Source organism: Ovis aries, chromosome 13, assembly GCF_016772045.2.
Source record: "Ovis aries strain OAR_USU_Benz2616 breed Rambouillet chromosome 13, ARS-UI_Ramb_v3.0, whole genome shotgun sequence".
NCBI lineage: Eukaryota > Metazoa > Chordata > Mammalia > Artiodactyla > Bovidae > Ovis > Ovis aries.
The window spans coordinates 66,120,301-66,133,353 of NC_056066.1; the positions used below are offsets into that span (position 1 = coordinate 66,120,301).

Sequence of the window (13,053 nt, forward strand, 5' to 3'; positions counted from 1 at the left end):
TTACTGGCATTATCCGTAGAGAAAATATAAAACTTGTTGAATTTTCACAAACCCCAACATCTGTGCACATATATTCAAGGGAAATGAAAACTGGATCTCAGAGAGGTATCTGTACTCCCATATGCACTGCAGCATTATTCCCAGTTAGATAGATGGCACAGCGGTAAAGAATCTGCCGGCCAATGCAGGAGATGCAAGAGACATGAGTCCAATCCATGGGCCGAAAAGCTCCCTTGGAATAGGAAATGGCAACCCACCCAGGACTCTTGTCTGGAGAACTCCATGGACAGAGGAACCTGGTGGGCTGCAGTCCACGGGGTTGAAAGGAGTCAGACACCGCTGAGCACATGTGAACATGGAAATGACCCAAGTGTCTGCTGACAAACGGCAGAGACCTTGGACACTGGTTTAGACGTGCCAGGCTTCTCTGAGCTCATCAGACATTCTCTGACCCTTTCCGCCACAAAGCTGTTAAATGTTTCACTTCCTATTTCTGGAACGTGCGTGTGTGTGTGTGGTGTCACTTCAATTGTGTCCGATTCTCTGCAACCCTATGGACTGTAGCTCACCACGCTCCTCTGCCCATGGGATTCTCCAGGCAAGGATTCTGGAGCGGGTTGCCATGTCCTCCTCCAGCGGATCCTCCCAACTCAGAGATCAACCCTCCAATTTTAACTTCTCCTACTTTCTCCTATTCATTCCTTAGACTTGAGCTGATAGGATACTTCCTCAGGAATGCCTCCCTTTACCCCCAGGTCAAGACAAATTCTCTTGTTATATGCTCCCACAGAATGAATGAATGTTTCACTTAAATAATGAATACTGCATTATTAAGTAGGATAATACAGATTTATAGTTATTGACCAAGAAATTTCTTTTTTCTCCCACTATCTCTGATGTGTGCTTTTCTATAATTACATGCATTTGTATGCACAAGAAAAAGTCTGAAAATACATACACCAAAATGTTAACAGAAGTTATCCTAGGAGGGAAACTAAGATAACTTAAATCTTGAGGGGATTAGGGAAGATTAACCTGTACCTTTTATTACAGTTTTCTTTGTTTTTATAGGAAATTTAAAATTTTTATAAACATGATTATAAACATAAAAATAATTTAGAAGAATATGTAAATATATTTATTATAAATACAAAACACAAATATAAAAGTGTTGTGGATAAAGAATGGCACCTGCCATTTCAGTGAACAAACGGTGCTGCGTCCGTCAAGCCATCAGCCACTGGAGCTGCTCCGTACCTTCTCACACGCACTAAAATGATTAATTTGAAATGTCTGCTTTTGTGATTAGCAGTCCATCTTTTGGTGCTTTCACTACACAGTTTTTTTTCCCCATCAAAAACTCCTTTTTATCCTGACTCCTCCCTTACCAACAGTCCCTCAGAGCTATCTGAAAGACTGTCATTCCAGTCCTTAGCCGCTCAGTCCTATCCAACTCTTTGTGAGCCCAGGGACTGTAGCCCTCCAGGCTCCTTTGTCCATGGAATTCTCCAGGTAAGAATACTAGAGTGGGTTGCCATTCTCTTCTCTAGGGCATCTTCCCAACCCAGGGATCTAACCTGGGTCTCTCACATTGCAGGCAGACTTTGAGCCACCAGGGAAGCCCTTTAGTCCTTAGTAACACTTCTGAAAAAGCCGAACTCTTCATTTGCAGGTTATGGTTTTTTTTTTCCAGTTGACAGTATACATATAAATCAATTTTATAGCCTATAGTATAAATGTTCCATATAAAAAAATTTAAGATATTTGGTAGATGAATAATTTGAATGACTTGGAAGATTGCTTGTGCATACCTTTAGTTCACCATTAAAAAACTTCTGGATGGATTGGATCAGCTGCTCAACAACGACTTCACCGAGGGGGCCTTGGTGGGTCAGATGTCTGGAGGTGTCTGTGAGGGATTCCCTGGAGAGTCCGGGGATTTCTGAGATGTCCGAGTCTAACGTGGAAAGAAAGACGTTGGATGTTGCCTCTGTACTGTGTGAAGTCATACAGTTTAGTGGGGAGAACCCCCGGACATCAAGATAGATAGGTCCTGTTCTCACCCTTCCTATTTCCTCTGCAACCCGGGACAAGTCTCTTCCCCTCCTGAGTCTCAGTTTTCTCAATTACAAATCCAATGTTCTCCAGTGAGTGAGTGAAGTCACTCAGTCGTGTCCGACTCTTCGTGACCCCATGGACTGTAAACTAACAGGCTCCTCCGTCCATGGGATTCTCCAGGCAAGAGTATGAGAGTGGGTTGCCATTTCCTTCTCCAAGGCCTCCAAGGGCCAACGGCCTCCAATGTTCTCCAAGGGCCTCCTAAACTACAAACACCTTTAAGGTTGGGATGAGGAAGGAGGGATATAGGAGCATGGATTTTTCTCAGTCTGAGACTAGTTTGAATCCTGGCTCTACCACTTACTAGCTATACGACATTCATTAAATTAGTCTGTCTCTTAGAAGTTTAGATTCCTCACCAATAAAACACGGTTATTGTTGGGGACTGAGTGAGGTAGTACATACAGAAGGCTTTCCCAGTATGTGGCCCACAGTAAGCACTTCAATGGTAGATATTCTTCTGTAAATCCAAAAGTCTTTGACCCTGCAGTGACTAGAGATTAAAATATAGTGGCCTCTTGTGCTGATGATCTCTTTCCAAATGGAGCAGGTAGCTGAGTAAGTAAGTGCTTGAGGTGTCTCCTTCTTGACCTGAGACATAGTGGGTTGGCCAAAAAGTTAGTTTGGGTTTTTCCATACCATCTTATGGAAACATCTGAACGAACTTTTGGGCCAACCTAACACTTTGAGAGCACAGGCTCCAGAGTCTGCCTAGGCTCACATCCTGGTTCTGCCTCTTTCTAGCTTTCTGACTTTATGCAACCTTCGTTTCTCTGGGCCTGTTTCTACATTTCCAAAATGGGGATGATAACAACCTTCTTTATTGAGTGACAAGGATTCTGCTGGCATCATTTTCCTCTTCATGTAGTTTTTAAGATTATAAAGTACACGAATTCTGTTTAACACACAAACTTTTCAGGAAAAAAAGGAACACTATGATACCAATTACAGTGATTATAAAATAAATATATCATGATTAGAAATGATGCAATGTGACGATATGTATCTTATAATTGAGGAAATACAATAATTTTATTGCCAGTGAGGAACATAGCGTTTTCCTTTGGGCTTTCCTAGATTCAGGTCATTTTATATCCTTGCTTCCTCCATTTCTGATTCCAAATTCCTTATTCCTATTGGGCAAACAGCCTTCCTAGCTCCTCCCTAACACACCTATCAGCTGAAGGTTTCTCTACTTTTGTTCACTTAGTGGTTTCCTGACTACTGTCTTGTGTACATTTCTCCCACTTCCTGCCACGTGTCTGTCGTCCATTGGAAGCCTATGTTCCTGTTCACTTATGATCTTTACACAGGCTTTCCTTCTGCCTGCCTGTTTCTTCTTCTCTCCCCACCTTCCCTTCCTCTCTTTGCCTAGCTAATCCCTACTCATCCATCAGAGTTCGACTCCAGGATCCCTTTCCTGAATCCCCTCTTTGCCCATTTTGGCTAAGTATCCTCTAAGCTGCTAATAAACCTTTCTCTGTCTGCTCATTACTTCCTTCCCAACCCTTAATCACACACATTATACTGAGCTCCAATCATTTGTTTATAAGTACACTGTTCTATAGCTAGATCAGTGTTGAGAGAACAATAGGCCTTCAATAAATATTTGTTGAATGAATGTACAAGTGAATGAATGTAGTTCCTCAAACACACTGTAGCTGTTCGACTTTTTCATAGTGCTTACTACAACTTGTAATTACTTTGTTTGTTGTCTGTTTACTTTTTGGGGGTCATTTTCAAAAAGCACTATAATGTAAATCCTATGAGGGCAGGGGTCACATTGGCCCTGTTCATTGTTGTATGCCCAGCAACTGGTCCTCAATAAATGTTTGTAGAATAAATGAAAGATAGTTATGCTGTAACCCAATCCAGCAACCATCCACATCTGCCTCTTCCTTCTCAGAATCCTTCTAGCACTTAGACTCTGTACAAGCCTTTAGGATGATCTGTTTCAGGACCAAGTTTGGATTTCTATATACCTAGAATAATGTATCATCTCATTTTACCAATCACATTCCAAGGTCTTAAAGTCAGGGACCAAACTCGCTGTCAAAATCTAGTTGACAGCTGGTCATCCTGAAACGTCACTTGACAAGAGATTCCCTGTTCCCAGCCCCACTCCTTTATCTTTCCCCCATTTCACCTGTAAGTTCAAGGCTACTTGGTTGCTTTTTAATATCCTCTAAGTTGCCCAGCTGCAAATCCACACTTCCCGAATCACTGTCAGAAGCACAATGCATCACTATTTCTTCTCGACTACAGATCCTAGGAATGAAGAGGGGATTGGAAAAATTAGTTTTTCAGGACGGCTTCTGTCTCATCACTCAAGTGAAAGTTTAAATGTCCCCTTCTCAGAGAGGCATTTATTGATCACCAATCTAGATTAGGTAGCTTCTCCCTACCCAGTCCCATATTTATTTGTTCATTTCTTGCATAGTATTTAATTATTACTTACAATTATCAAGCTCATGTGTGTTTGTTTACTAACCACCTCCCATCAGACTATAAACTCCACGAGGGAAGAAATCTTGTTGACATGGTCACAGTTGTATATTTGATATGGACAGAGTAAAGGGACAAAGTAAGTGATTAAATAGGTAATCCCACTAAGGAATCATAAGTAATGGAAAAACTATGGGAGACCCCTAAGTTAACAGTCACTCAGGAAAACAGGTTTACTTACGACAAAACCAAGAACAAAGCTGAGCAACAAAACTGTGCAGCAGGGAACTTTCCTGGTGGTCCAGTGGTTAAGAATCCACCTTCCAATGCAGGGGATGCAGGTTCCATCCCTGGTCTGGGAACAAAGTTCCTGCATGCTGCGGGGCAACTAAGCACATGTGTTGCAACTAGAGAAGCCCTTGTAACACAGCACGAGGAGCCCCCATGCATAGCAACTAAAGAAAGTTCACATCCTGCAGTGAAGATGCAGCACAGCCAAAAAAACCAAAAAAACAACTTTATGAATATTAGGTTCACTTTCTTCTGAAATATAAAATGTGTACCTAAAATTAACATGATATCTTGCATGTAAGTTACCATATTTTAAACAAAAGATATCTTCAGGAAGCATTTTAATCTTTGCTATATTTTCCATATAGTACTTTTTAATTCATATTTCAATGTTGACATATTTCAAATAGGGAAAATGGACTGTTGTAATCCTTCGTATGGTGTTTCCATTCAATTAGCTCTATCTTGCTTTTTCTAAGCAAACAAGATGGCAATTTACTCAAAGTCAACCGGTAATAACATATATCAGCCAGAGTCGAACAAACACAGTGCTGCACATGCTACACCTTTTAAAATCAAACAATTTTAAATAAAAGCAAACATGAACATAAAAAAAAAAACACACCACCAGAAACCTGTGCAATAGAAGCATGAGGTATACCCATGAAAATAGTGGAATGAGACCCACATCCTGTCCAATGAGGTCAGTAAGTTAATGATTCCTATTTCATGCTCCTCTGCACACACTAAAAAAGGGATAAGGTGACATTATACTGAAACCTGAGCTGATTTACCATTTATGGGGTTCATTACCATCTTTTTGCTCATTTTCACTGTACCATGACAGTCTCAGTTTGAACATGTAGAGATGAGAAAACTCCCCCACCTGATACAGAGGAGGAGGAGCTGATGATGGAAGCCTGATGTCCACTAAAGAATGAGGGAGAAGGTGGTCTTCTCCCCCTTCCCACATTTCCTTTGAGTATAAAACTGTAGGGCAGTACGTTCTGAGCCCTGCACCCTCCTGCCCATCTGCTTGTAAACCTCACAAGCAACCTATTCTAATGAATCACTTCTTATTTATAACATTGCCTCTCAGTCAGTTCTTTCTGTGTTGAGACATAACTGCATAGGGGCTCTTTGGAGCCTCTGAAACATATTTCTGTGGTTTCATCCTCAGTACCTAACATATTGTCAGTCTCATGAGAAGTGAACGGACAGGTAAAAGACACTACTCCACTGATAAAAGAGACTGGGGCAGAACACTGGCCCTGTCTCAGCCCCTCTTGCTCTTTCCTAGTTTTTCTTTCTTCTTATCACACAGTACCATCTATCATTCACTTATTAATGATATTGTTTATCATCATTATCCTTCTACTAAAATGTCTTGAATATTCATTGGAAGGACCCATGCTGAAGCTGACGCTCCAATACTTTGGCCACCTGATGCGAAGAACTAACTCACTGGAAAAGACCCTGATGCTGGGAAAGATTGAAGGCAAAAGGAGCAGGAGGCGGAAGAGGGTGAGATGGTTAGACAGCATCACTGATCAATGGAAATGAATTTAAGCAAAGGAGATAATAGAGGACAGGGGAGCCTAGCGTGCTGCAGTCCGTGGGGTCGAAAAGAGTGGGACATGACTTAGGGACTGAAAAACAACAATAAACATGTAACTGAAACTTTAGAAGTAACTTCTGTTCTGAATTAGATAATTTTCAAACACAACACAAATATTTTCAAGTTTCTGTGCTATTTATAATGTAAAATTTACAGATGCAATATATTTTTAAGTTTAATCTCGATTAACATTATTTCCAACATTAAATTTACACAATAACAAAGCAATAAGTCAAGCCCTGGTTTGTAGCATTTGCTGACTCTATGGTATAAATATTCCATTTGCAGCCAAATCAAGCTATCAATGTTACTGGGAAGAGATGAGTAGTAGCACAGCATGATATAATATTTCCACCATTCATATACAGTAGATACAAGCTACCACAAAAGCACAGACAATGGTAAAATAAAGGAAAATAATTAGGAAATGATGAGTTTTGTTTTTAATATACTTTATTTCAAGTGTACAAAATTTAATTCTTCTAATAGCTATATTTAACAACCAATTTGCAAAATTCCTTTCACTTATATACTTTTTACTTAGGTATAGTTGATTTAGGGAGAAGGCAATGGCAATCCACTCCAGTACTCTTGCCTGGAAAATGCCATGGGCGGAGGAGCCTGGTAGGCTGCAGTCCATGGGGTCATGAAGAGTTGGACTCAACTGAACGACTTCACTTTCACTTTTCAGTTTCATGCATTGGAGAAGGAAATGGCAACCCACTCCAGTGTTCTTGCCTGGAGAATCCCAGGGATGGGGGAGCCTGGTGGGCTGCTGTCTATGGGGCTGCACAGAGTCAGACACAACTGAAGCGACTTAGCAGCAGCAGCAGCGTAGTTGATTCATGGGCTTCCCCGGTGGCACTAGTAGTAAAGAACCCATCTTGACAATGCAGGAGGCATAAGAACCTCAGGTTCCATCCCTGGGTCAGGAAGATCCCCTGGAGGAGGGCATGGCAACCCACTCCAGTATTCTACCCTGAGAGTCCCATGGACAGAAGAGCCTGGAGAACTACAGTCAATGGGGTCACAAAGAGTTGGACATGACTGAAGCGACTGAGCACGTATGCACACATAGTTGATTTACAATGCTGTGTCAGTTTCTGGTGTACACCAACGTGAGAGAATATATAGATACATACAGAAAATACATATATATTCTTTTTCTTATTCTTTTTCGTTGGTTAACTATGGGATACTGAATACAGTTCCCTGTGCTATACAGTAGGACTTTTCAGTTCAGTTCAGTCGCTCAGTTGAGTCCTACTCTTTGCAACCCAATGGACTGCAGCACATCAGGCTTCCCTGTCCATCACCAACTTGCTCAAACTCATGTCCATTGAGTCAGTGAGGCCATCTAACCATCTCATCCTCTGCTGTCCCCTTCTCCTCCTGTCTTCAATCCTTCCCAGCATCAGGGTCTTTTCCAATGAATCAATTCTTGGCAGCAGGTGGCGAAAGTACTGGAGTTTCAGTTTCAGCTTCAGTCCTTTCAGTGAATATTCAGGAATGATTTCCTTTAGGATTGACTGGTTTGATCTTCTTGCAGTCAGTCCAAGGGACTTTCAAGAGTCTTCTCCAACACCATAGTTCAAAAACATCAATTCTTCAGCGCTCAGCTTTCTTTATAGTCCAACTCTCACATCCATACACGACTACTGGAAAAACCATAGCTTTGACTAGACAATTTGACTATTTCAAATTTGGCAATTTAAAAAAAGGCACCAGAGATCCAATTGCCAACATCCCAGTAGGACTTTGAGGTTTATCAAAATTCCCGAGAAATTTAACAGTTGACTCTCACAAGCCGGTATGAGGCTTCAGCACACCACTGGTTGTCTTAGTATTGAGTTGGAGGAGTTCTTTATATATTCTAGATCAGTGCTGTCCAATAGAATATTCTGTGACCACGGCAATGTTCTATATGCTCTATAATTGTGTGCAGTTCAGTATCATCTCCACCAGCCACGTGGGGCCACTGAATGTTTGAAATATGGTTAATACAAATGATAAACTGAATTTTTAATTTTACTTAAATTCAAATTAAAATATCCACATATTTAATGGCTAGTATACCATACAATAGGACACTACCAAACAGAGAAAGAACTGACTCTTCCTTGTTTGGGACAGTAATAGACGGTAATATCCAGGACACTAATGATTGTAAAAGTTATATCGCATTGTGAATACTTTGTGTTCGTAACAGTTAAAAGCAGATTATAGTCAGACTGTCCTGGTTCACATTTTTAAATATCCTTCTCTATAAAATGGAAATATTAATAGTACATATCTCACAGACTGGGGATGAGCAGTGAATGAAACAAAGTACATGGAGCGTTTAGTACCCTGTCTGGCTATCCCGTAAACGCTCCATAATCTTGAATTACCTAATTAATAAATTCTTAGATGAGTCACTTCCATTGGGATTTATATTCTCCTCACACAAAGGTATGCAGATCAGTTAAAAAGTCAGTTATAAGTCAGTTACTAACAACCGAAACAATCTTCAGGGAAAGCTGTCATAATTTTCTTATTAAAAAAAAAAAAGAACAAACCCGCAAACCGCTCAAATGTTGCCGGCCCTTTTCCACCGGACCCTTTCCATTCCTTTAAAATCGGCCGGGTAGCAGAGAGACGACTGAGTGACAGTGCGATCGGCCAATCACAGGAGGCCCCGTCTCGGGCCCACCCCCGAGGTCTCGTCCAACCGCCTGCCGGTGGCTTCCGGAATGGGACGGTTGCGAGGAGGTCGGTTCCAAGTGGGCCGGGGCGCGGGGGGGGGACGCGGACGTGTACGCGAGGGCCGTGGCGCACTGCGCGCTCAGCACCGTGCAGCTGGTGAGAGCGGCCCGGCCCAGCGGAACGGCGGGGACTGACCTGTGCCTGGAGCCCATCCCAGCACACGGGGTCTGCCGCGAGTCCCTGGCGTCCCCTCCGGAGTCCTTTTGGAGCCACCCTCCCGAGCGGAAGTCCGCCTGCGGCTCGGGCCCTGGCGGGACCTGCTCGGAGGAATGGCGCTGCGGGGTGAGGCGTTGTGCAGGGCTCGACAACGGGGTCCCGCGGCCCACACGCCTTGGCGAGTGGGCCGTCGCCCGCGGGAGGCTAGTGCTCGCCATTCGGGGGCCGGCCAGGAGGGGTCCTCTTCCCCTGCGGGGCAGGGGCATGAGCTCGGGCTCTTTGGGGGTCCGGCGTCTGACGGGGGGCTGGCCAGCGGTTGGGACTGCGGGCGAGTGGAGGAGAGGGTGGCGGTGGGTGCGGCGCGGGCTACGGGTCCCCCCGAGACCCAGGCGGGGACTGCAGCCGTGGAGAATCCGCGGTCTGGCTTCACCCATTCATTTGACTCGCGCGCGCTTCCGGGCCAGGTGGCCTAAGAGTGAGCTTTTGGCTAAATCGTCCTTGTTTGAACCATAGTTTCCTGTTCAGTGAAAGGGGTGAGAAAGTCACACCTTTTTGGGAGCTTACGAGCGTGAGTTCTGAATTTAAGATGTCTCCGGGTACAAACTTGCAGTGTGCCACGTTTTCGTAAAGTGACCCCGTGCAAGTTACTTAACTCCTCTGCACCTCAGTTTCTCATCTGTTAAATAGGTTAGTCTCGTAAATTAGAGTTAAATGAGACCATCTCCCTGCATAGTGTAGAACAGTGCGCCGCAATCAGTAAGCACTCAGTAAACTGAACTATATTGCCAGGTATTGAGAGGACACTGCAGGATGCAACCTCGTGTAGTCTCACAGCAACATGGGAAATGGGTACTATTTTATTATTTCCACTTGACAGACGGAATCTCAGAGAAGACAGGTAACTTGCCCAAGGTAACAATGAATAAATCTGTGGGCTCGCTGCTCCATTATTTGACAGGTTGAAGATAATAGAGTTCCTGCAGTTTGATTCTCAACTGGTTAACCTGTCTTAGGGCAGGTAACTATTTCTGAGACTCAGTTTCTTGGTCTGTAAAGTGCGCAGACTTGGGTATTGTGAAGATTTAATGACTAAATGCACACAGAGTTCTTTAGTATTGTGGGGCATACCAGGCACGTGTTAAGTGCTCAGATTACAGTCCCCAAAGATGTATGGTTAATATCCTTGATACGAGGTGGGAAGATCAGGATACTGGCCCAAGTGCTATGTTAGAGAAACTTGCAGTCTAGCTGGGAAAATGCTAGTCACAGTTACTAGATCTTAATGCACTGAGTACATGCACGTATTCAAGGCACTGGGTCAGCATTAGTATCTGGATCCCTCTTTTACATCTTTACACGTATCAGCAATTCTGATTGAGTTCTAGCCAGACTCCAACCAGCTGGTCCCCTGGTTTAGACCACCACCACCATCTTTTTTCTTGAGATGTGGCTGTGGTCTCCTGACTGGTGTCTCTTTTTCTATCCTTGCCCCTCTATAATCTCAGCACAGTATTGTTTGTTCTCAACACAAAGTTCCTGTTAAAATGAAAGTCAGATCACTCCTCTGCTCAAAATTTTCTCACTTAATAAAAGCCAGGGTGCCCATAGGGTCGTCTGGGCTTGACCTTTGCTGTGTCTGTCACCTTGTCCTACTTCTCACCCCTTAATCCTCTCCAGCCATGTTGCCCTGGCTAGTGCAGAAAGTCCTGTCCGCACTCCAGATTCAGGGTCTTTGTACTTGCTTTTCTTCTTGGGATAGTTTCCTCCCGATATCTTCATGACTTGCTCCTTCTTTTCCCTCAGATTTATACATAATATCTATTTCTTAGTTAGGCCTTCAGAGGCTGCCATGTTTAAAGTTTCAGCTCTTCCCAGATATCCCTTATGTTCTTTATTTTTCTCCACAGCACTTTTCACCTTCTAAGATGATGAATAATGTTTCTTAGTTATTTTGTGTCATGTCTTTTCCCACTGGAGTGTAAGTTCCATGAGGTTAGGGGTTTTTGTTCCATTTCGTGTTGTATTAACACCAAAAATAGTTCTTGGTACATAGTTCAGAAACATTGGATGAACGATGATCCACATTGCAGATCTCTTTCTAGTTTTTTTAAAGAGCTTTCACATTCTTTAGGTTATTTAATACACACAAGGGCTTAAGTAGCACGAACACTCAAATCCCTAATGTAGGCATCCCTTCATCAACATTCTACCAAAAATAGTGGAGTGAGAACTCTTTAGATGGACCTGGGTATGAGTCCAAGATTGGCTGTGTCTGGGCTGTTCTGGTTGTCTTTCTTATTTGTAAAATAACTTTCTCAAGGGGTTCTAGTTCAAACTGAAGTAGACGATATAGGCAAAGGGGCATTAATTATAAATGTTAACCCTGTGATTACTGTTACTTAGAAGGCACACTGTTCATGAAGCTGCCCATTTAAAAGGCTTTTATTCCAATGAAAACTAGAAATGTTCGACTCCTGGCATTTCCCTCTGTCCCCTGGAGCGTGATAGATAAGGACTAGGTTTTTTTTCCCCATTTATTCAGCAAATATTAATTCAGTACTACCATGTGCAAGGCTTGGAAATACTGGGATGAATAAAAGCAACAGTCTATCCTTGTGGAGCTTATAGTTTAGCAGAGAAATCAGACATTACTAAATTTAGTTGTAAAAAATACTGCATAGAATTGCAAGTTGCTTTGAACGGATATAGAAACAACAACAGTGTCAAAGCAGGAGCAGCTAACATTTATGTAACCCTTATTTATATACATGCCACTAACATCCATATTCTAACTTAATGCATGTAATCCTAACAACCCTGAGGTAGATACTGGTATTATCCCACTTGAGGAAACTGAGGCACAGACTGGTCACATTGTAACTGCCACAGCCACCTGGCTAAAAAGTGATAGAGCTGAGATTTAAACCTGGCCCCAGACACCTTGTGTTTCACCATAGAACTGGGACCCCATCCAAAGGAGGGCTGCTGGGGGGCTTCTTCAGGAAGAGTTGCTGCTGCTGCTGCTAAGTCACTTCAGTTGTGTCTGACTGTGCGACCCCATAGATGGCAGCCCACCAGGCTCCCCCGTCCCTGGGATTCTCCAGGCAAGAACACTGGAGTGGGTTGCCATTTCCTCCTCCAGTGAGTGAAAGTGAAGTCGCTCAGTCGTGTTGGACTTCTTAGCGACCCCATGGACTGCAGCCTGCCGGACTCCTCTGTCCATGGGATTTTCCAGGCAAGAGTACTGGAGTAGGTTGCCATTGCCTTCTCCGAAGGAAGAGATACTTGACCTGAAATCTGAAAGTTGAAGTTAAGCAGGAGAAGACATGCCAAAGAGCTGAATAGGAAAGAACTACTACTACTACTACCAAGTCGCTTCAGTCGTGTCCGACTCTGTGTGACCCCATAGACAACACAACTCGTTAAAGGAACGGAGAGGAGGGCAGAGAGCCACAGATGAAAGAGTGGGGGAAGAGATCCACTGGGAAACGGGCAAGGCCACGTGAGGACTCGGGTTTGGATTTGCCGTAGGAGGCATTGGTGCTACAAACATACGTGAGATGGGAATGGTGTGATGAGCCCCTTGCTTTAGATGCTCAGAAGCTGCTGGGAGGGGGAGGACTGTCATTCAGATAGTTGAAGACTGTGCCCACCGGTTCCCCAGGTGGAACCTCCCATTT

General features: G+C 43.4%; 2 protein-coding genes across 5 annotated transcripts in view; one reads left to right on the forward strand and one right to left on the reverse strand.

Moving 5' to 3' along the window:
* Positions 1-9,720, reverse strand: part of MROH8 (maestro heat like repeat family member 8) — a 58,688-nt gene extending 48,968 nt beyond the window's left edge. Inside the window, exons 1-3 of the mRNA XM_027977174.2 lie at positions 9,353-9,720; positions 4,265-4,386; positions 1,812-1,957 (exon numbers count right to left, since the gene is read on the reverse strand). Of these exons, the coding sequence (XP_027832975.1) occupies positions 1,812-1,957; positions 4,265-4,386; positions 9,353-9,639 (555 nt within the window). The 5' untranslated portion in view covers positions 9,640-9,720. The remainder of the gene's footprint in view (positions 1-1,811; positions 1,958-4,264; positions 4,387-9,352) is intronic.
* The window catches only part of RPN2 (ribophorin II), a 50,130-nt gene continuing 46,271 nt past the window's right edge, over positions 9,195-13,053 (forward strand). For 2 of the 4 annotated variants that reach the window (XM_042230364.1, XM_042230365.1), the window contains exon 1: positions 9,195-9,223. In XM_042230364.1, coding sequence (XP_042086298.1) covers positions 9,205-9,223 — 19 coding nt within the window. In that variant the 5' untranslated portion in view covers positions 9,195-9,204. Of the gene's footprint in view, positions 9,224-9,459; positions 9,500-13,053 lie in introns of those variants that run through there. The other 2 variants (XM_027977177.2, XM_027977178.2) reach the window with 1 other exon arrangement.